Genomic DNA, 21729 nt, shown 5'->3' on the forward strand with positions numbered 1-21729 from the left:
AATGAGTGGGTACAGTAAGTGCTGTGGCTGCACATGCTAATGCACGTCATGCGTGTCAGTGTGGATGTAATATTTATGTGGGAGCTCACCAATTATGTGTGTTTGACAGAATGCAGCACGTTTATTTAGAACAGCTCTGTGTAGTGAAGTTGAAAAATGTGACTGGAACTCCATGCAGCAAGCTTCTACTGTTAATGAGGTTTCTAGACGTGATGGTCAACCCACCCGTTGTCTCTTACTAGTTTGCCACCCTGCATATTTTCCAACTCCAGCCTGAGAGTTGTTAAAATGCATGATGGAAATATACAGACCTGGCTGTGAGATCTGGGGTTGTTTTCCTCTGCACAGGTTGGGAGAGTTAGAAAAGCATCAAGCAACGAGCGTGTTTTCCTCTTCTTCTTTTTTTTTCTTCTGAGTAATTATTTGTGTGCAAACCTGCCATCACTAAGTCGGAAAGCTGAACTAGTCTCACTGATCTGCACAAAAAAAAACTGTATTTGGAACTCCCCTTCCTTCCAAACTGCTTTACCAACCCCATTCAGTCCAGAGACCTCAGCTCAGAGAAGACTCACTAGACAGAAGGCCATAGGGCAAAAAATCAGAATCAATCAATCACGTTTATTTATATAGCACATTTAAAAACAACCAAGGTTGACCAAAGTGCTGCACAGTCTTAGAACACAATCAAATAAAAGCAAGTTTAAAAAAAATAAAATAAAAATCTGTTAAAGAGAATAAAAACAGTAAAAACAGAAGGCCTGTTAGTCAGAAAATCAGATGGCCTGTTGGTCAGAAAATCTGACCCCATGTTAAGTCAGAAGGCCTGTTAGTCAGAAAGCTTGTTTGACAGAAAGCCTTCTAGTCAGAAGGTCTGTTAGTCAGAGGGATTATTAATGAGAAAACCAGAAGGCCTTTAAGTCAGAAAATCAGACCAAATGTTAATCAAAAGGCCTGTGAGTAAAAAAGCTTGTTTCACACAAGGTCTTCTACCAGCCAGTCCAATGGACAGAAGGCCTGTTAATCAGAAGATCCATTAGTCAGAAAATCAGAAAAACTGTTAATCAGAACAAGTCCAATGGAGAATGAAAAATATCTGATTTCATCCAATTTTGTGACTAATGGGCCTTCTGACAAGAAGCTTGGCTCCTCTTCAAGGTTTGAAACCTAACTTGATTATCAGGTGATGACAAGAGCAGAAATACACTCTTTTGGAGGAGAAGCTTCTCTGAGAATTGATTCCAATCACGATTGGCTCTAAGAGTTATGCATCATTTGTCCCCGATGCCTGCTTTGTCTCTGTCTTACTCACAAATCAAACTGTCCTATTGAAATTCAAGCACAAAAACACAGCTCAGTGCAGTTTGGTCTTATTTTGCATCCAATTGTGACTGAGTTGAGCTGGTAGCACTTCTGCTCTCTGCTGCACAGAGCTGAGCTGTGTGCACTCATCCTGAGTCCACATCTATCCCCATGTAGAGAATTACTCATCATGGATATGCTACAAATTTCATTAATTGCAAAACCTCTTCCCTAGAATGAGCAAAAACAGCATCTACAGATGAAATTACCAAAAACCCTCATCTGTTTGACGGCCAACACAGTGCCTGCTTAACGTCTGAATTTTTTAGTAAAAACCACTGATGCACAGGGACGAGGTTTGCGCTGCAGCTCAGTTTGTCTAACATTAACCCTTTCCTGTTTGCTTTGTAAATTAGTTAGTGTATTCTGTCTCATTTGCAGAGGTTTATAAAGTGAAAACAACAGGGATACTTTAGTGAATCGAGCCCCAAGTCTCAAAATCAGCCGTGTGGCCTGTTTGAGATAAACTAGAAGTCTGAAGCATTAAAAAAAGACAAAGTGATGCCCTGCTCCACTCGCCCTCAGGCTGTGATTGACTGTGGTGTCGATTCGGTGGCTCAGCACGAGTAAACCGAGCCGCTCAGGTGCATCAGATCAACAAAGCATCAGGTGCAGATCAATAGTCACGACTAAATGTGTTTCAAAGAGTTCAAGTGTTGAGGCCGTGATTCAAAAGAGCTCACGCTATGAGACACACTTCAAGCTTTCACACCGAGCGGTGAGCTGAGCTGAGCACAGATCCTGAAAAACAGGAGCAGATCTGAAGTGACAGGGAGCCAGGGTGCACTGGGAACGGCTACAGCTCATCACAACGAGTCAGTGCTGCTCAATAAAGACGGAGACCCAGCTGTGGAAACTAAACAAGAACATATGAGTTAGAGGTCAGAATCCAAAAGCCATCTGTGGGGATCAGAATCCAAAAGCCATCTGTGGGGATCAAAATTTCTTTTTCATCCATTATTGTTAAAACATCAACACAAATAGATGTTAAAGTTGATATAAACCATGCAAACAGAAAATGTTTATGTCAATGCTTCACAAGAGTTAAAAACTGCAGGTCATTGAGTGTCCACATGAGGCTTTCTGCAGAAACACCAGAAACCACACAGACACATGCCCAATCAAAAGCCAATCTTTGGTGGGCTCCAAAACCCAGCTTCAGAAACAAACGGTGACATCACACAAACTACAATCTGTGTGGAAACTTTGTGTCATCTCAGAGGACAAACAAAGTTGACTGTGTTGATATTTAAACACCTTCAGCTCAGTAAGTTAGAGTAAGGCTGAGTGGAGAAGCCTCGCTGCATGTCTCTGCCACCCTGCAGCTGAAACGTGAGTTAAAATACAACAGAAATTCCAGCTCTTGGCCTGAATAAAAACAACACAGCTCTTCAGTTTGCTCCAGGCTGCCACTGCGCCTCAAAAAGTGTGTCATTTTATTTTATTCAACACATCATTTCATCCCTCTCTGAAAAAAGTTCAAACACAAAAATATTCACTCTGTCAGCAGTGTGAAATAAACTGTTTGCTTTTAGTGGACCTCAATCGACCTCTTAATTTGCAGTTTTCTGCTTTAATACATTTAAGGATTGTTTTAATGTTTCATAAGGCAAAGTGGACTGAATACTAAAAGATTATTAAAGGCCTGCTGGGGCCATTAGTGATGAAAAATATACTTTTATCTCCAGAAACTCTCCAGCTGTGGTCATCACAGGGAGCTATGTAACTTCAATCAGAAAGCAAACACAGCATACACCATGATGCTGTATGGATCCACAGATTGATCCCGCATCAATATGGGAAGTTTTTCAATCTGCTGTAATGACTATGACAAAGATTTAACTGTATTCTTCTTTAGATCCTGAAAGCTTACATCAAATCAAACCCAGCTTTAGAAAGATGTACAAGCAGCATTTTTGGCTGTGTACCCATTAGATGTACATTTAGTAATCACAACAGGATGTCATTAAGTATTAAACAGAGGGAACAGCTCTTTGTAAAATGAGAGGCTGTTTCTTCCTGATTCTTCTGAGACCTCACAAACACAGTTACTGTAAAACTTTTAATACAAAAGATTTCCAGACTCATAAGAAGCAAACACAGTGTAACTTAGCAGTGTACCCATCTTTAACAGATATTAACTAATTATGTTTAGCCATAAAAACAAAGCTGTTCGCTTGATTCTAACATGTAATGTAAAAAACTATTTAGCATGCTAATGGAATTAGCTTCGCAAGTGAAAAAAAAAGGTTAAAAAAAATCTACATCAGCACTTACACACATTTCTAGCACTTATAGAAATGAGCTACATAAATTTTGTGAACAAGCAGTGGTACCTTGACTAACAAGTGTCTCAACTAACAAGTTTTTTGAAATACTCTCAGCTGATTTTTTGGTTTGAGTTGAGAGCTAAAATTTGAGTAACAAACAAGCTGTTACTTGTTTCAGACTTTATTCAAACATCCCAAAAAGTGTTGCAAATAGGTATGCACCAGCACAGTTTAGTGACCCTTATCAAACTTGTTTCAGAAATCTGCCCTTTTCTCAGAGGGACAGTTAGTCTGATTTGTGTCTTATATTTAGTTGATATCCTTAATCTCTATTCTTAAACCTGGCTAACAGGCTTTCTGGTTCTCTAACAAGTAGGCCTTCTACCTAACCAACCATCTGATTTTCTGACCAACAGGCCATCTGACTGATGGGCCGTTTGATTTTCTGACTGTAAGGCCTTCTAACTAATGATCCATATGACTGACTGGCCATCTACATTTTCTGACTAAAAGGTCTTCTGATTTTCTGACTAACAGGCTTTCTAATTTTGCTGATTTAAAAGTCTTCTGACTAATGGGCCTTCAAAATTTCCAACTTAGAGGCCCTTTGACTATCAGGCCCTCTGTTTTTTCTGACTAATAGGCCTTCTGATTTTGGACTTAGTGGCCTTTTGACCAACATACCTTCAGATTTCCTGACAAACAAGCCATCTGGTTTTCTGACTAACATACCTTCTGATTTTCTGACTAACATACCTTCTGATTTTCTGAAAAAAGTATTTGAGCCAGCTCTTTGGAATTCTGGAAGGAATTGTTGCTGACCAAGGTATTTTATGAGTCAGGACAACATCCTTATCTGCATCCAATACTTCAACTTTAGCAGCATGGCTAACTTCTGGAAGTCTTCCTGACCATTCACGTGCTTGTGTGGTATGTCAAAGCCTGGGGCAGGTAAAGCACACCTCCACTGTTTTTCAGAAAATAGCACACATTAGTGAGAATACATATGATGCTGGGAGGAAGGGGCAGTGTGCTCTTCCCACATCAGGCTTTGGTATTCTACCTGTGCACGAGGAAGTGCAGGGAGCATCACATATGACCCTGGTGAAATCAGACACAGTAGAGAAGTAGGTGCTGATGACAGCAGCTGATATTCTGTAAGCTGGACTTGGTGGCCTGATATTTTGTCCAGGCTTAAACATCCTCTCTCAGCTGAGCTCCTGCTACGTTTTGGACACTGATTGAGAGATGCACGATGAGACGTTCACTCACATTAAATGACCCTGTGACCCTGCAGATGTGTACATTTGTCCCTGAAGTCTTTATTTGTATTCAGCGGAGAGTGACGGCTCTATTCATGGCCACCTCTGAGAATAAAACTTGATCTATCTGATTTTCTGATCAAGCTCCACATGAATACTGAGCAGACAGCGACCATACGTCAGCTGGCTGACACCTTCATGGACCGGTGGGGGGCTGGGGGGGTCTGCAGAGAAAATAAATGGTGCCATTAAAGATTAATGTGTCTGTGTGAGCAGCTGTGTGTCCATGTGTATACGTGTGTGAACGTGTGTGTGTGTTTATGAGGCCGACCAGGGGCAGATATAATCAGTTGTGGCCTGGAGTATCTCAGAGGTGATGAAATATAGAGACACAAAAAGCACAGAAGAAACTCCCTCCAGGAATAATTTCAGTGATTGGTGACGGTCGTGAACTACACACAAGCAGCAGTAACCCAAAACCAGAATCCAGCATTTATCTGGCTCTCTACTGCATCTTTTACTTTATTTTTTCCATTACTTCGTCATTTTCTATCTAAATGAACTGTCTGTGTCTCAGCGTGTTAGAAAAACAGTTCATCCTGTTGAGTTTTAGAGGGTTTTGTGTGAGCCTGCATCTCTAATACTTTATGCCGGACCAAGGAAGGAAGCAGCCGCTGCTATCATTCAAGCTAACACCACAAAAACAATTATGTCATTCAAAAGAGGCTCTTCTTATGGGGAGCAGATTTGTCATGTGAGTGCATGCTGGTTAAAAATCACTGGATGTTCAAACCAGACCTGTAGATTGGAAAAGCCTGTTATCAGGACAAAAGCTGCAAACAAAATGTGATGAATCATGGGGAGACCACATTTAAAGTCCTGGACTACAACGCTCTGGTACTGGGCTTAAGAGTACTGAGGGGATATATATCAGGGGAATGTATGTTACTATCCCGATTTGATAAAAGGTAATGAGTTGGCATATGATGTGATATAATACCATATTTTCTGGAATATAAGCCACACTAGTCAAAAAAATGTGTCCGGAGGAAAAAACATATAAGTTGCACTGGACTACAAGTCACATTTACTTAGATTGATTTGGTATGTTTACAGTATTTACAGAGAAAACTATTTACATATAACTTTGATAAGTAAGTATTTGTATACATTAAGGTTAAAATATTTTTCTAACAGCACCTTGTACCTGTGACCATACTTAAGTTTCAGTTTCTCTTCTCCACCTGTGCTCCTCTTACTATGCCCTCCCCTGATCTACTGTGAGTGTTGAATAGACCAGTGCTGTTTGAGCTTAAATAAGCTCCATCAGATAAATGTCCACACTTAAAAAGTCACCGCAGTTTTGTAACTAGTTTGTGACTCAAATCCAGAAAAACTGTCTACAACAGAGAGCGAAGAAGACGCAAGTAGACTTTTATTTCTCTAAATCATGATATCAGGTGCTAAACACTGAGAGCTGTCAGGCTGTTTAAGCTGGGGATGCAGAGTTGCTAGTGCACAGTGCCATCAAGGCCAAAAAGATATTTCCTCATCAATTTTCTACATGTATGATTTTAGTGATCTTTGTCTATAAAAGTATCCAATAACAGCACCTCATTTATTTGATATGAAAGTCACTCCTTGCTTTGAGTCATAGGACCAGCCAAACTATGAAAAAGGATGACTTGTAGCCCAGAAAATACACTAAACTGTTTTTTGGTCCCTGCAGACAGTTTTTCGCGTTGCATTACTTCCTGTTTACCCTTTGTAGGGATGTATATATGAGCATGTGGCTCACCTGTTGATGTGGTTTTTATTCACAGCCAATAGTTCCTTACCACAATAAAAGGTTCCTGCTTTTAGGCTTTGAAAATGTTCTTTCTCTTTGTAAAAAAGTTTTGAAATTACTGTCCATAATATCTCATCCCTTCAGAACAAGTCTGAGTGCATGTTATCAGTGAGTTCCAGAGAGCTGAGGAGCCGCCACGCACACTGACGAGCGGCGTATAGATCGGCAGAGTCTGCAGAGATTATGTCCATTGATTGGATGAGAGGGCTTGGTGGTTTCAATTGATGGAGGCTGTTCGTCTGATGTTGTGTTCTGTGATTTCAGGGGCCGAAGGAGCCGTGTTCAGCAAATCACTGGAGACGCCACACGTCAGGGCTGAGCCGTTCAAAGAGCTGAGGTGAGTCTGTGCACGCATCCATGGAGGTAAAATGGTGAGATCTGAACCATCACTTTGCTAAAAATTCCACGTGAAATCACAGTTTTTATTTCTCCTGAGGGGTAAAAACATCCAGCCCACCTTTTGAGCACAGGTGTAGTTTTCAGCTATGTGACAGGGATCATTCACTGTCAGCTGATGGACCGTGTGTGGCTGCTTCCTCTCCCCCTGTCCTGTGTATCTGTGCCTGTTTATGTGTGTGGACAGCCGAGGATGTCTCCTTGGTGTAAATGTCTTGTTTATCATCTTTGGCTTGCCTGTGCTGTCAGATGTGATGACAGTCAATCAGAGCAGAGCGAGCGAGGGAGAGCGACAGAGAGAAAAAGAGAGTGAGAGAGATGCTCCTAACAGGATAGAAGAGGAAAAAAGAGGAACACTGAGTTACCGCTCTGTGACGGCTAAACAGGGGAAATCAGGACTCTTACTACCAGTTCGCCTTCTCCAGATTCGTCTTCTTAATAACTGTGGTTCAGACTCTCATTGATCATTCACACAGGTGGCTTTACCTGTAAAAAATCCTTCTCTGGACCAAGATGTGAACTTGATTTAGTATCTTTAAAATCTCTGCAGAGCCCTCACACCCTGGATACTAACTGTTTAAACCCCTCTGCTCTGGCCAGCGTTACAGAGCTCTGTGCGTCAGGACATCCAGACACAGGAACAGTTTCTTTCCCCAGGCGGTCACACTGATGAACAATTTACCCTGCCATAAAACAATAACTCATACACCTCATGTACAGCTACAGCCTGTCTGTTTCTCTTTGCACAATCATGTTTCCTTTCCTTTCCTTTCTTTTTTTTTTTTTTTTTTTGCAACTTGCACAGTTCTTTGACATCCTTTCAGTGCACTATTTTTATTTTATTTTAACTTAAATGTGAATATATTTTTATTCTTCTTTGTACAAAGTTCTTTATCATTATTTTTTCTCACTGCTTAAGCTTTATTTTTTTCCTATTTTGTAATATTTTGTGTGTATTTACAATTGTACAGAGAGAGTGTGGTTAAACTGGAGTCAAATTCCTTGTATTCTTGAGATACTTGGTAAATAAAAACCAATCTGATTCTGATTCTGATTCTGATTCTATTTACATGGGCCTTGAATAATGAAAACATCAGCTGAGATATTATCTCACCACAAAAACACTGACTGGTCTGATCCTCCTGATGAGGGTGGGGACAGATGTTGGCAGGGAGGAGCTCAGGTCACCCAAACGTGGGTCTTGTTTTTTCATCCAACAAAGGGAACAGGAAGACACTAAAGCTCAAGTTTTGGCTCCCAATCTGGCACTTTAGCACATATTTTGCCCCCAAGAGGGCGATTCAGTATGTTATTGCACCCAAGAGGGCACTTTGGCCCAGGTTTTGGGTCCTGAGAGGGCAATGAAGTGTGTTTCAACTCCCAAGAGGGAACTTTAGCGCACATTTCAGTCCCAAGAAGGCACTGAAATGTGATTTTGCTCCAAAGAGGGCATTTAGGTGCATCCTTTTTCTCCCTGGGGAACACTTTGGTGCACATTTTGGCTCCCAAGAGGGCACTAATGTGCAAGTTTTTCAAAATTTGGACCAGAAAGGGGGTGACAGCCTCCCCTCTGTGCTTACCATTTGCTGAGATGCAAGTATAGTTTTCCACTTGAGATTAGTGGATGTTGTTTTGTAATGTCCAGACCAGGTACCTTATGCTGACCCCTGAACAACCATTGTTAAGATCAGATGTCTCGAAAAGGTTAAAGTTAGAGGATGAAACAGGTCAGACTCAGACCCATGAACACTGATATGTGACCAGAAATCAGTGTTTCAGATTCATCATTTTCCTGTTTTCAAAGCTGGATGATATCAATCAAACTTCTGCCTTATGCGCTGAAGGCGCTCACAGTAAAGTGAACATTTGGTGATCATTTCCTTTTTCTCCTAGCCTTAAGTGACACTGACATAATGAGGAAGGATGGTGACTTTATAAAACCAACAATGCTACAGCAAAGAAGGAAAAGAGGGATACACCAGGAGATAGGTGTGTTAATTAGTGAAGAGTTTGTAAAGTGACAAAATGCAGATACCTGGCTTTTGTTTCTTAAAATACCAAGATTTTGAGTTTATTATTCACATGCAGTGTGCACCTTTCAGTGCAAACTCCCCTTCATATATAAAATTGCAAAGTCAGTGTTGAGTACAACGATTGCTTTCAGATAAAGGTTGTTAGAGTTTGATTTATAGACCCTGTAGCATTAGTTCAAACAGGTGATAGCCGAGGTGTGATCCGCCCTCGAGGATGCTGTGAGCCCTCCAGACATAAAACACAAAACTCTGTAACTTCATTAACATCTTGGGTCCATCACATCCAGCACACGGACAGTAAACACCGGCGCCCCCCAGGGGTGTGTGCTCTCCCCACTGCTCTTCTCCCTTTACACCAATAACTGCACCTCAGGGGGCCTCTCTGTGAAACTCCTGAAGTTAGCGGACGACACCACCATCATTGGTCTTATCCAAGATAGTGATGAGGCCCCATACTGACAGGAGGTGGAACAGCTGGTCCTCTGGTGTGGTCAGAACAACCTGGAGCTGAACCCGCTCAAGACTGTGGAGATGACAGTGGACTTCAGGAGAACCCCACCACCTCCATTTTTAACAACACTGTGTCTACTGTGGACTCCTTTTGGTTCCTGAGATCCACCATCTCCCGGGATCTGAAGTGGACCTCCCACATAGACTCCATCAGGAAGAAGACACAGCAGAGGTTGTTCTTCCTCAGACAGCTGAGGAAGTTCAACCTGCCCCAGGACCTGCTCATCATCGGTTTGGTCTTCCTCAGCCTCCAAACACGACAGGAAGAGACCAAAACGAACTGTGAGGGCTGCAGAAAAAATCATCAGAGCCAGCCTGCCCTCCATCCAGGACTTATACCGGTCCAGGACCAGGAAGCGGGCTGGTAACATCCCTGCAGACCCTTCACACCCCAGACACAAACTGTTTAAACTGCTCCCCCTCTGGCCGGTGTTACAGAGCTCTGTGTGTCAAGACATCCAGACACAGGAACAGTTTCTTCCCCAAGGCTGTCACACTGATTAACACTTAACCTGTCATAGAACAATATCTTATTTACCTCATGTACAGCTACAGCACATTCATGTTTCTTTTTTTTTTTTTTTTTGCCAATTGCATATTCTGACATCTACTCGGTGCACAACTTTTAACTTAAATTGTGTATGTATTTTTATTCTACTCTGTACAAAGTTTGTTATTTTAATATTGTAATTATTATTGTTTTCCTCCTACTACTCAAGTTTTATTTTTTTACTGTTTTTAATATTTAGTGTTTCTCAGTGTTTTTCTATCCACAACATTTGTACTGAGAGAGTGCAGTTTAAATCTGAGTCAAATGCCTTGTATTCTTGGAAATACTTGGCAAATAAAGCTGATTCTGATTCTGATTCTAATTCTTAATGTTGAGATCTTCAGACTCACTGACAGGGTTTATCAACACGTCATAATCTGGATCTCCTGTCACTGGTGTTTGGTTAAATCAGGCCAGTGATGGGAGGATTAACTGTTAGTGCGAAAAACCAACCTCTCTGTCAGCTCTTTCATTCGTCCCAATTAACCTATGGCTAAGTCCCACCCTCTAATGTGATGATCCAATCACAGTGCGGTGGATATTCTCTGCTCGTGCGTCCATTGAAATGCATTGCAAAAAGTCAGTTTTTGTTTGGTTTTATGAGGTTTTTCTTAGATTTTAAGTTTAAAATGGTCAAATGGTGTTCATGGGGTATAAGAGACTCAGACACACAAATTATTCCAGCATATTTGCATCAACACATGCTGCTGAATAGTTAATTTTGTGCATGGCCTGATTGAATAAACTCGCTGCACAACAACAACGATAAACAATCTGTTTTAAAACCTCTCCAGTGTCCCTCATGAAACAGCTCCACTTTGTTAGAACTGCTTTGTGCCTGGTTTTTATGTTTCTGCATACAGTAGACGTTCTTTGATCCAGATCTGAAAGAGAGATCTACAAAGTGACTTTGGATCTAAAATAAAATCTAGACGGCAAAAGTACAAAGTGTGACGATTAAAGAACAAGAGATAGAGAGGACCAAAGGATGAAAGGACACAGAAACAGACAGAGGGAGATAAAGTGAAAGTAAAACATATTCTGTGACAGAAGAGAGAAAATATAGAGTCTAATGTGACAGGAAGCAGTGCTGCGGGAATTGGAGGTCGACTAGAAGGACTTTGAAGACAAACAGAGAGCATCTATGATTCATCAATCACCTCTGCTTCTCTTTGAAAATCATCACCATATCATCAGGACCATCACCACAACCTCTCATCATGTGATCGCCTGTGTAATCTACCAGTCTCCATCCACAGAGATGTTTCCTCCTTTGCTCGCTGCGTTTTGCATCTTTTGTGACAAGCAGCCAATTGAGAATGAAATATGGAACAAACCATCCAATTATGTCAGAGAGGAGAGCAAGCGCGCCGGAGCATGGCTAAAATCTAATCTCGCTCTAATCTCTCCCAACCCCTTGGCAGGTAGCAATCGAGGATTCAAATCCTATTTGAGGATATCACATTAACCCCAAACACACACACACACACACACATACACACACACCCCACCCAGCGCTGAGCTGTCACTGCTTTATGGAAACTGTAAGCGTCACATCCATCTGCGTGGTAATGCCTTGTCAACAAGATGTGTCCTTGCATCAGACGGATGCGTTTGTGAAAGCAGGACGGTAGTGTGGGTGAATTTGATAGTGCGGCGTGATTTATGTCCTGACCATTTCCAAGCACAGATAACAGGAATGAAAATATGAAGCAATAAGAGAGAAAGTGGGGAGGAGGACAGAGAGAGAGGAAGCAGGAGGTTAATTTCTTTCTAAAGGTGAAATGAGTCGTGCTGAGGCTCCAGAAGTTTTCACCTCATGAAAAGTTTGATGGACTCACATTAGAGTCGCTCCATCCCGGGGCTCATCCCGTACACGCAGGCTTCAGGTCCCTGACGTCTTCACGACATGAGAACATTAACGTGCTGAGATTGAAACTGCAGTGAAGGACAGACGCTCAAAGCAAAATCAATGTCATCATGAAAGGAAAATGTTTGGGACATATTTCTACAGCCGGAGGCTCACAGAGAATCACATTCTGATCTGAAAACAGCTTTTTCTCTTTGAATCAGTCACTGTGAGCACTATCTGAAATATTCTCATCTTTTAATTTTTGCCACTTCATAATCAAGGTTTTAAAATGAGATCATCAGCACCTGAGTGAATCATTTCAAAATGAAATGCATGCCCTCTCCTCCATCAACTCACACCATCTGTGTGCTCAGTCCAGCACATATCAGCACCTCTGGACAGCTAGTGGCACAGGCTGAGGAGTTGCCTGGTTTCCCATCCTGAAAACCTTGAACGTGTTGACTCCTGGTCTGGCTCTGCTCTTTATGTCAGTTTGATGTTTGAGTCAAGATGAATAGCACTGTTCGTGCCTCCAGAAAAAAATAGGAGGCTTGAGTATCTGATGCAACGGGGTTCTGACTTGCTGTAGCTGGGGCACAGCCGGAACACAATAGAGTGGATATGTTGTGAGTTGACTTTTTGGCTTGAATAGAAACCATCTGAATCTGATCTGGTGCTGTAACAAAAAGGAGCAAGACTGGAGTCACATTTGGTTTATTGTGGCAAAGTTTAGTACAGACAAAAGAGATGTGTTTTTCTCTGCTGTAAAGGATTTCATTGATTTATTTCGTAGTAATGGTGGACACTGAAGCTAAAAAAAGGAGGTCAGAGTAGAAGAAAGCAAAAACAGGAGAGTGATCCTGGAGCAAGCAGGAGACAGCATGGACTAAAACACAGGTTAAACTGTGGATAATGTTAATCCAACCCACATGCAGCAGTTGTTCTGCAGTGGTCTGTTCAAACTTGAGAGTCTATCAATAAAATGAAGAGTGAGGTTACATTAGCTCTGCTCAGTGAGAGGATAATGATCATGGAAACTGGAGTCCTGGGCCTTGTCCATATGTAGCCGGATATTTTAAGAAACAAATATCCTCCTCATTCTTTTTTAAAAATACTCTCTTCCACATGTAACCCTCCAAATCTTCAGATAAGTGGGGTTTGAAGCATGCCTATATGAAGCAGTGCTTTTCAGACGTGAAACCCATGTCAGCCAATCAGAATAAACCCCCATCATTCAGATGTGACGTTTGAGAACTACAATCTCTGTTTCCCGGTGTATACACAAAACCATGAAACAAGAATTTCCTCAGTCTTCACTTTGGCTCGAGTTTACAGAAAACATCAGTTTTAGAGACATAAAACAGCAGTTTCATGTGGATGATGGGCCTAACGCCTGAAATACACCAGATACATCTGCAGTGCGACTCTATTGCACTGCGTGTTGACTGCGTTTGTCAACTTACACCGGCTGTGTGTTCAGTCCGACAAGCAGCGTGACTGACAGACAGCTGGAGTCACAGACCGAGGAGTCCTCGCGCTTCCCTCTTCTTTGATAAGTCTCTCTTCTTTCATGTTGGACTGTAAAACCTTAAACCTGTTGACTCCTGGTCTGGCTCTGCTCATTATGTCCGTTTATTATCATAGTCAAGCTAAATACAAACTGATTTTGACACGGTCTGTTTAATTTTGAAAGTCACTGGGTGTTTTTAGGTAATTTCTGATCACGACTTCCTGTCCTGCTCGATCTTGACTATGCTGAATGTATACGTCACACGAATGTATACGTGGATAATTGCTGTGACCACTTCTCTTGACAGTCATTTTAAACAATAGCAGGGTGTTAGAGAGCTGTGTCGGACTAAACTGACTGAACATGGGCCACAAAGTCTCCAAAGTTTTAGTAGTGTTTTCTGTGTCTCATTGTGCTGAATCTGATGAGATCTACTTCATGTAAACAGATGTTTCACAATGACGAAGGCAGCAGTGCGTGTGCCACAAGTCTGGTCTCTAACTTCATGAGTCACTGCAATCAACGCCAAAGAGATTTTTGCCTTTTTCTCCTTAATCTTAATAAAAACATATAAAAAACTTACAGAAAAAAAGTTTGATGTTCTGTTGCACCCCTGGTATGTAATCTTGGGCTCTTTGTCTGTCTGCAGACACATCCCATCGTGCCTCAGCAGCAGCTCCTGGGCTGCTCCAGATCCCATTTTGAATCATTAGAGAAGAAGTCATGACACTGTGCGACAACCTGACCTGAGGTTCAGTCAAAGCTGTTTTAAGCTCCTTCTCACCTCATTTCAACTCTTCCTGTCAGCGGCCTCCTCTCCTTCATCACTTCCTCTCCTCCTCACCTCAACCTCACTTTGCATCTAACCTGCTACTCCTGTTACCTCGATCCACCTTCATCCCTCCTCCTCATCTCCTGATTACTTCTACTTTTGTCACCCCATGCACCTCTTTCTGCCTTCTCTAAAGTTACACCGGCTCCTTCTCTCCCTGTCTCCTCCTCTTCCTCAGCTCATCTCAGTGTTTAGAGGATGATCTGCTCCTCAGCAGACTGTATGGGTCATCTTCCCGCCTGGTCACAAAGCCCTGCGAAGCAATCATCCACACTGGAACCAGAAGAGATTGCCATTTAACCTCAGATTGTCAGCTTGGCTCGATGGCAGCCCGTTATAGTTTGCTGTAACTTTTATATTTATGACTCCAAACTGTTCTCACCGCCGTGTTCACACAACAAAAGACACAGAGGCGTCTCCTTCAAAGATAAAAGAGTCACATGCACAGGAAAAGGAGAATAAACGCTGCCCACAGTTTACAATTTCTGTCATGTCAAAAAGCCTCTGATCATTTCTGTTGTTGTCTGAACGCGCGCGATATGAGCAGGAAGCGAGGGAAAGTTATTAACCTTTGATCTGAGACGTAGATATGAAACGCTGCCAAGAAAAGAAACAGGAATGATAAGATGTACTAAAGTGGGAGGGAGGACAAGAAAGACAACAAGACGGAGCTTTATTGACTGTGGCAGCTGTAAAAGAAGCAGCTGACAAGAGGGAAATAAAGAAAAGAAACACGGTGTAAAGGCAAAAATAGATAACAGAACAAAGTTAATACATAGTCAGAGCAGAGACACAACAGCAGGGTGTCAAGGAAGCTTTAAATTCAGGTTTTATACATAAACTGCAGCTTTCAATGAAAGTTTCCAGTTAAATCAGGGACTTTATGACGTATGAGAAGTGTTTTTATTAGGAGACAGAAATAAAGGTGAAGGATACAGGGGAACAATATTAGATGGATTCAATTCACAGGTACACCAAGGACTGAGGAGAAAATGAATAAAAATAAAACCCAGGAGGAAATATTGCATATTCCTGTCTCCCTGAGGAGGAGAGAGGAAGGAGGAGAGTAGGAAGGGAGGTTTTTGGAAGGAGTACAGAATTTTGTATTTCATACCTGTATTCCTCCTGAGGTGTTGGTTTTAGTGGTGCCATCATTTTTCGACCTTGAAATTACAGATTTGATCAAATTCTGCAGGAAAAGTTAAACACAAACTATCTCAGCTCTTGGGGATGTCTGGCACTGAAATTTAGGCTGGGAAAACCTGGGTATAACACTCATTGATTGTACAACTTTAAATAAAACCCTGTCCCAGTTAAAGGCAGGGCCCCTTTAGTGGTCTGGTATGGCTGCTCAGTTTGACAGCAGCTGTAAACCATGTATATATTTCAGTTTGATGTAACTTTGGGCCAAAGACTTCTAGCAGTGTTGTTATCTTTTTCCCATGATGCAAAGTGAGATATGTATTTATTTGTAGTTTGAAAGGTGACAACAATCAAACTCTGTAAACTCAGTAGACTATCCAAAAAAGACACATCCTTAACAGGTAATGGGATCTGCCCTGTTTTAAAAAGGCCTGTCAGTCATAAAATTGGAATGTTAGTTACTCACAAAAGCTTGTGAGTCAGAAAATTAGAAGACTTGTTAGTCAGAAAACCAGAAGGCCGGTTAGACAAAGATCTAGAAGGCCTGTGAGTCAGAAAAGTTGAAGGCTTGTTAGTCAGAAGGCTTTTTAGTCAGAAAATCAGAAGGCCTGTTAGTCAGAAGGTCTTTTAGCTAGAAAATTTGTTTGGATTTAGTTGATCCAAACTTATTTCCTTACTGACTGGTCTTCTGACTAACAGGCCTTCCAATACTTTGATTACGGGGCCTTCGATTTAAGGGCCGTCTGAATGATGGGGCTTCTGATGATACGCCAAGCTCTGTAATGTGTAACTAAAGTGAATCCTGGCTTTGGCCTCTCTCACACAACGACAGATACTGAGTTAAACCATGAAGAAAAAAAACACTTTTGGTGCTGTTAATTTAATTTCTTCTCACAGGGGGTGAACAGACAGTGCTTTCTGTGGAGCCCCTTATGAGAGAGAAACACCTGGAACATGTACCTATGCAGTCAAGTATTAAAAAAAAAGAAAAAGAAAAAAAAACAGTCCAATGAAACACATTTCAGACCACTGAAGATGAAGTTAGAGACTGGTGAAGGCCAAGGTCATCCACTCAGAGAAAAATGGACACCAGTGTTGAATTGGGAAGGCAGCAGGATCAGGAATCGATCTTTTTCTTTTATAAATTATCAAATTACAACAAATAATATCCCAAGATGCCTTCCAAAAACCAAGGAAGTGTGCCAGAAGATGCGACAGAGCTGGCTAACAATGCCAAAGCGTCATGTGACTTCTCTGAGGAAGCTGAAACATGTCAGAGTAAGAAGTCTGAGGCTTAAACAGAGTAACAAACTGACAGAGTGACAGATGCTCAGATACATTTAGAAGAAGTTAATCCAATTTATTTCAACACCTCTTTTAAATGTCTTATCACAAAAACCAAACACAACGTAGGAGATTAAAACAAAGGCTCTGAAAAGTCATTCAGTGATGTGTGTTTAATTAATCAGCACATTACAAACACTGCTGTTAATACGTGTGAAAGCTTAACCCTCCGCCGGGACGAGGTAACGCAAAACAGATTAAAGTTTTAATTTGGGAACTTGCTCCCTCTCCTCATCAGTGGAAGCTTTTTGTCTTCAGTCATGTTCGTCAGCTCTCAGCTGTCATCTCTTTCCCCCCTGCCGGGTGAATTACAAGAGCCAACATCCTTCAACTTACAAATGGATGCAACCGGGTATCAGGGGAGGGGTATCAGACTTTGATAGAGCTAGAAAAAAGGTGAAACAATTTTGGAAAAAGTTGACAAAGTCAAACACAAGACTAAACTGAATGAACGTGTTGTGCCGAAAGTAAAGTAAAACTGTCTGAATGGAATCAAGAAGTTGAGTTTAAGAAATGAAATGAAAATTCAGCGTTGAAATTTAAAGAAAGAGGTGAGAAAATCTCTAGAACACAGAGCAAAAGAAGACAAAAATCAAGTCAAAAAGCGGGGCATAAAGGAGAATTGTTGAATTGAAATGTCAAGACTAATGTGGAAATGTCAGAAAGAAATTGAAAATGCTGAGGATGCTGAGCTGAATAAAACATTCTGGTTTTATTTACAAAAACAGTTTGAGTTAAATGTTTTTTGCTCACTGAATGCTAAATGAACTGCATGCTTTTTGCAGTTCCTCATTTGAACACTGGTCACTGCTTGTTGGAGACACCTGCTCTAATGTGTTGTTTCCACTTTGGTTTTTACAGTGTCTATGGGTCTACATGTGAAACCGTTGATTGTTGCTATTAGCTCGGAAACAAAAGCCCCTCAATCCTCTGGCTGCAAACGGCATTTCAGAGATATCAGTGCACACTCTCCCTGTGGAGAAACATCGTTCCTTATCCACATTGTAACAGGACGACATGAGGCCAGCAGAGACTTTGTGTTCAGGTGTGAGTCTTATGAAGGGCTTTGACACCTGCGCAGCTTCATGTTATGGTCGTCTTGTGTCTCTGATTTGAATAGTGAGAAGGAATGGGCTGAGTTTAACTTCTAATTTCTCACAGATATGTTAGCAGCGTCAGCGTGCAGGCTGAAGCGTTCTGGTGTCAAACTCACTTCATTTATATTCCAGCTGAAAAGTGGTTGTTTTAATACCTTTGTATTCACGTAAGAGTCCACATTTTAGCTTTCTTTGACTAACTGGGTTCTAAAACTTTGCTATCCAGTGGTTGGATGACCCCTCAAAAAGCAGTCGTTGAAAGACCCTAGCCTGGGACTCTGGCCTGCTCTCTTTTCTTTTAAAGGTTTATTTTACCAAGTTTAAGATTTATTTAGTTAAATAATTTCTGCTGAAGTAAATTCAGTGTACAAGTTTTATCCATCAAAATGTGTCATCTGCAGTTTGTATTATAGCTGGATTCTTTCATGTTTTTAAAGAGGTGGGTCTTTTCATATATCCAGGAGTGTAAAAGTCTGTTTGTTGCTGTTGTTGAATACCCCTGATTTCCTGATCTCTAAGATATTTACTGAACCAAAAAGTGTTATATCTCCAAATTGTATCTTCCCCCACAAATGAAATCATTTAAAGGAATGAACCAAAAACATGGTGGCTGTAATCAACTTAAAGTGTTTATATTGTTGTAAAAGTGATAAAAATCTGTCCTGCAAAGTGTCAGAACAAAATATCAATACACCAGCACAGCTGTAAATGAGAAATTCTCAAATTTTGAAAAGGTTAAATTGAAATATTGAAAATATAAAATTGAGGCCAAAGTGAATTTTCCTCACAGAATGATAACAAATAAAACCCATGGGTGCTTTTGAAGCTTACATTTCTTCATCTTGATCCAGTCTGATTATTTTTGGTTCACACATCCAGCACTCAAAGATCTGTTTCTGTCTTCAACCTCAGGCTGGAGTCTCCAACCCGATCTCTGCTGATGGAGGCTCCTAAAGGCATCCAGATCCTGGCCGAGGCCGGGGACATCCAAGCCATCTGCAGGAACGAGCTGAGACTGGAGTCCAAAGATGGAGAGGTCTGTAACCATGAGTGTTCATTAAAGCCAGGGTGTTTTGCTCTTTCAAGTCTTTATTCTGTCCCTCCTGGGGCACCATAGTAATCTTATCATGATTGAGATGTGTCAGAAAAGCCTTATTCCAGCCTTGCCTTATTTTAGCTGCTTTATCTTTGAGGCTCCCAGCTCCACAAACCCCCTTTACTCTGATTGGCCAGCCCTGTGGAGGCCTGCCAGAGGCAGAGCTACACTCTGAGAAATGAATTAATGATGTTGTTCTTTTTATGTAACTTTGTTGTCTCAAAATTACTAAATTCTTTGATTGAAAACTTAACGCTTCTTAGGGATAAGATCACAGTCACAGATTTCAAGGCCACAAAACACAGTTAACTCAAACAAACATAACCTCCTCAGTTAAAATCAACACACATACAAAGATACTCTACAATGAGAAACTAAACTTTTCATTTCATATCATCATCTTGAATAAATCCAAATCAAAGTATAGACAGGCTAAAATATAGTTTCCTTATTTTTCAATTAAATATTCTCTGTATCCAAACTTCAAACTGCTTCTTTACATTTTAAGAAAATAGTTTCAGTGGTGGATATTGAACCCTATATTATTATGCAGCGCCGGGGAGTTGGTCTACATTGCTGTCTGTGCTTGCTGTGGCATGAACTGGCTGCTCCTGCTCCAAGTGGCACAGACCGGCTGTTTTTTGCTTAACTTGGCTTGGATGGTGTCTGAGCTCTATGGTACAGACCATAGACCTTTCAATTTGTGAAGTTTTTAAAAGAATTTAATCAGAAATGTCTTTTTCAGGTAACTTTAACTGATCAACTCTTGGGTGGCATTTAGAATGGAGTGCAAACAGCAGGTCTGTGCCCTACCTGCGCATCACACATTGTACAGCAGGGTCTCATATCCACAGCATTCTCTCCTCACTTATGGTTACAATTTAAAAAATTGAAAAAACAAAATGTAATATATTTATTAGTGCGGTCAAGTGATTAAAAAAAATAACCTAGTTAATCACATGTCTGTTCTGGGGTTTATAATGATTAATCACATGTGTCCCTTGGGCTTATTAAAGTCTATTTATGCAATCTATTAAAATGCTACAATTGACTCAATTTTGTTTTGAGTAGTGCTGTTAAACTATTACAATATTGAATCAGATTAGTCTAGGGTTTCTGTGGATATTAATCATGTTTCAGTTTGCATGAGTAAACAGACTCAAGGAAAAGGAATTATTTTTGCAGTTAACGTGTTAATTATACACCTCTGAAAGTTCATGTTAACAAAAAAAACGTTGTGCTTCTTGAAAGAGCATTGTATAATGCATCTTGAGCGGCAACTTGAAAAACTTTTGTAAAAACCATGTCCTCAACAATATTAATCGGTCTTGAGTTTGTTGCAGTCCACTTGGCAATTGTGTCAATTTGTCTGAGGTAGATTTAGTGAAGCCCAGAAGCAGAAATTAAAACACCTCCTGCAGAGTGTGTACAGTACTTTATGTTGGGGGACTATTTTTTAAAATCTTTTTTATTTTTGTACTCAAATCTAATTGGACAAATTGTCTAAAATGTGTTGCCAGTGACATTTCAGGGATTTTGAGTCATTCTGCACAGCAGATGAGTTAATTGAGTTAAAATTTTTAATCAGATTAATTATGATGATGAGATTAATCTGATTTATGCTTTAACTTTGACAACCCTAGTATTTATTTAACTTTGTGTTTTAACCAGCATGACTAAGGTGTTGCTTTCACTCATACCTACCACATTAATAATGTTTATTATGTGTTAAGTTAGTTGAACTCAGTCATTTTAAGTTAGCTTAATGTGGATTTAGTAAATCTAACATAATGTTATTGTGTATTTGCAGTGTAGTAATATCATGTAGCTTTAAAGTAAGATAGTTCAGTTATATGTACTCACATTAATAATGTTCTGCGTGTTATGGAGCTGGATGACATAACTTATCAAGTCATTTTTTAGAGTGTATGAAAAGGCCTTGGTGTTTGCCCCCCCTTCAACGTGTCACCTTGTGCCATGTTTCCTAGTTACTTTATGATTTGTTGTCCTTGGTTTATAACCAATAAATAATACACCCTACCGTCAGTGAGGGTTGCAGAAGTGGCTGAATTGACTGATCCAATCTGGATGCAAACTTTTTCTCTCATCCTCTTTCTGCAAAGTGAATGTTTGAACCATTATCAGCTCCATTAGCAGCTGCAACCTATGCTGGATGAATATAAGCACGACTTCTCCCTCTGTCAGCTACACATGTAAAAGGTAATTCTGCAGGATTGTAAGTCCCAAATAGCTCTAATTATGTAGAAAATGTTGAAAGCTCACGCGTAAAAGAGCGCTCAAGTGATGTGCAGAAAATAGCAGAGGCCATCCTGTTAAATCAAACATGCACAAAGATAAAATCCCTTGCTCTCTTTTGGACAGGCGAGTTGGGAAATTAACTTTCTGTCCTCCAGCCATTCTGGCAAACACAGCTCTATCTCGATTCAATATTCCTCCCGTCCAAACTTATTTTTAGCCAAAACAATCCAAACAATAGCGAGATCCTGCAGCCAGCATGGAGCAGTGTTGGGCTAATTGGCTGGTGGCAATTTCCCACATACTGGCCGTCCACCAGAATCAGTTCCAGCCTCACAGTGAAGGGGATGAACGGAGGGTAGAAGTTGAT

The 21729-nt window shown here is 40.8% G+C and overlaps 1 protein-coding gene across 3 annotated transcripts in view; it reads left to right on the top strand.

Moving 5' to 3' along the window:
* Nucleotides 1-21729, top strand: part of sgcd (sarcoglycan, delta (dystrophin-associated glycoprotein)) — a 362364-nt gene that overhangs the window by 325364 nt on the left and 15271 nt on the right. For all 3 annotated transcript variants that reach the window (XM_074672035.1, XM_074672036.1, XM_074672034.1), the window contains 2 exons: nucleotides 7005-7077; nucleotides 18920-19043. In XM_074672035.1, the coding sequence (XP_074528136.1) occupies nucleotides 7005-7077; nucleotides 18920-19043 (197 nt within the window). The remainder of the gene's footprint in view (nucleotides 1-7004; nucleotides 7078-18919; nucleotides 19044-21729) is intronic.

The sequence above is a fragment of the Halichoeres trimaculatus genome, unplaced genomic scaffold, assembly GCF_033239565.1.
Source record: "Halichoeres trimaculatus isolate MK-OKI-2021-1 unplaced genomic scaffold, fHalTri1.1 fHalTri1_scaffold_6, whole genome shotgun sequence".
Classification (NCBI taxonomy): Eukaryota; Metazoa; Chordata; class Actinopteri; order Labriformes; family Labridae; genus Halichoeres; species Halichoeres trimaculatus.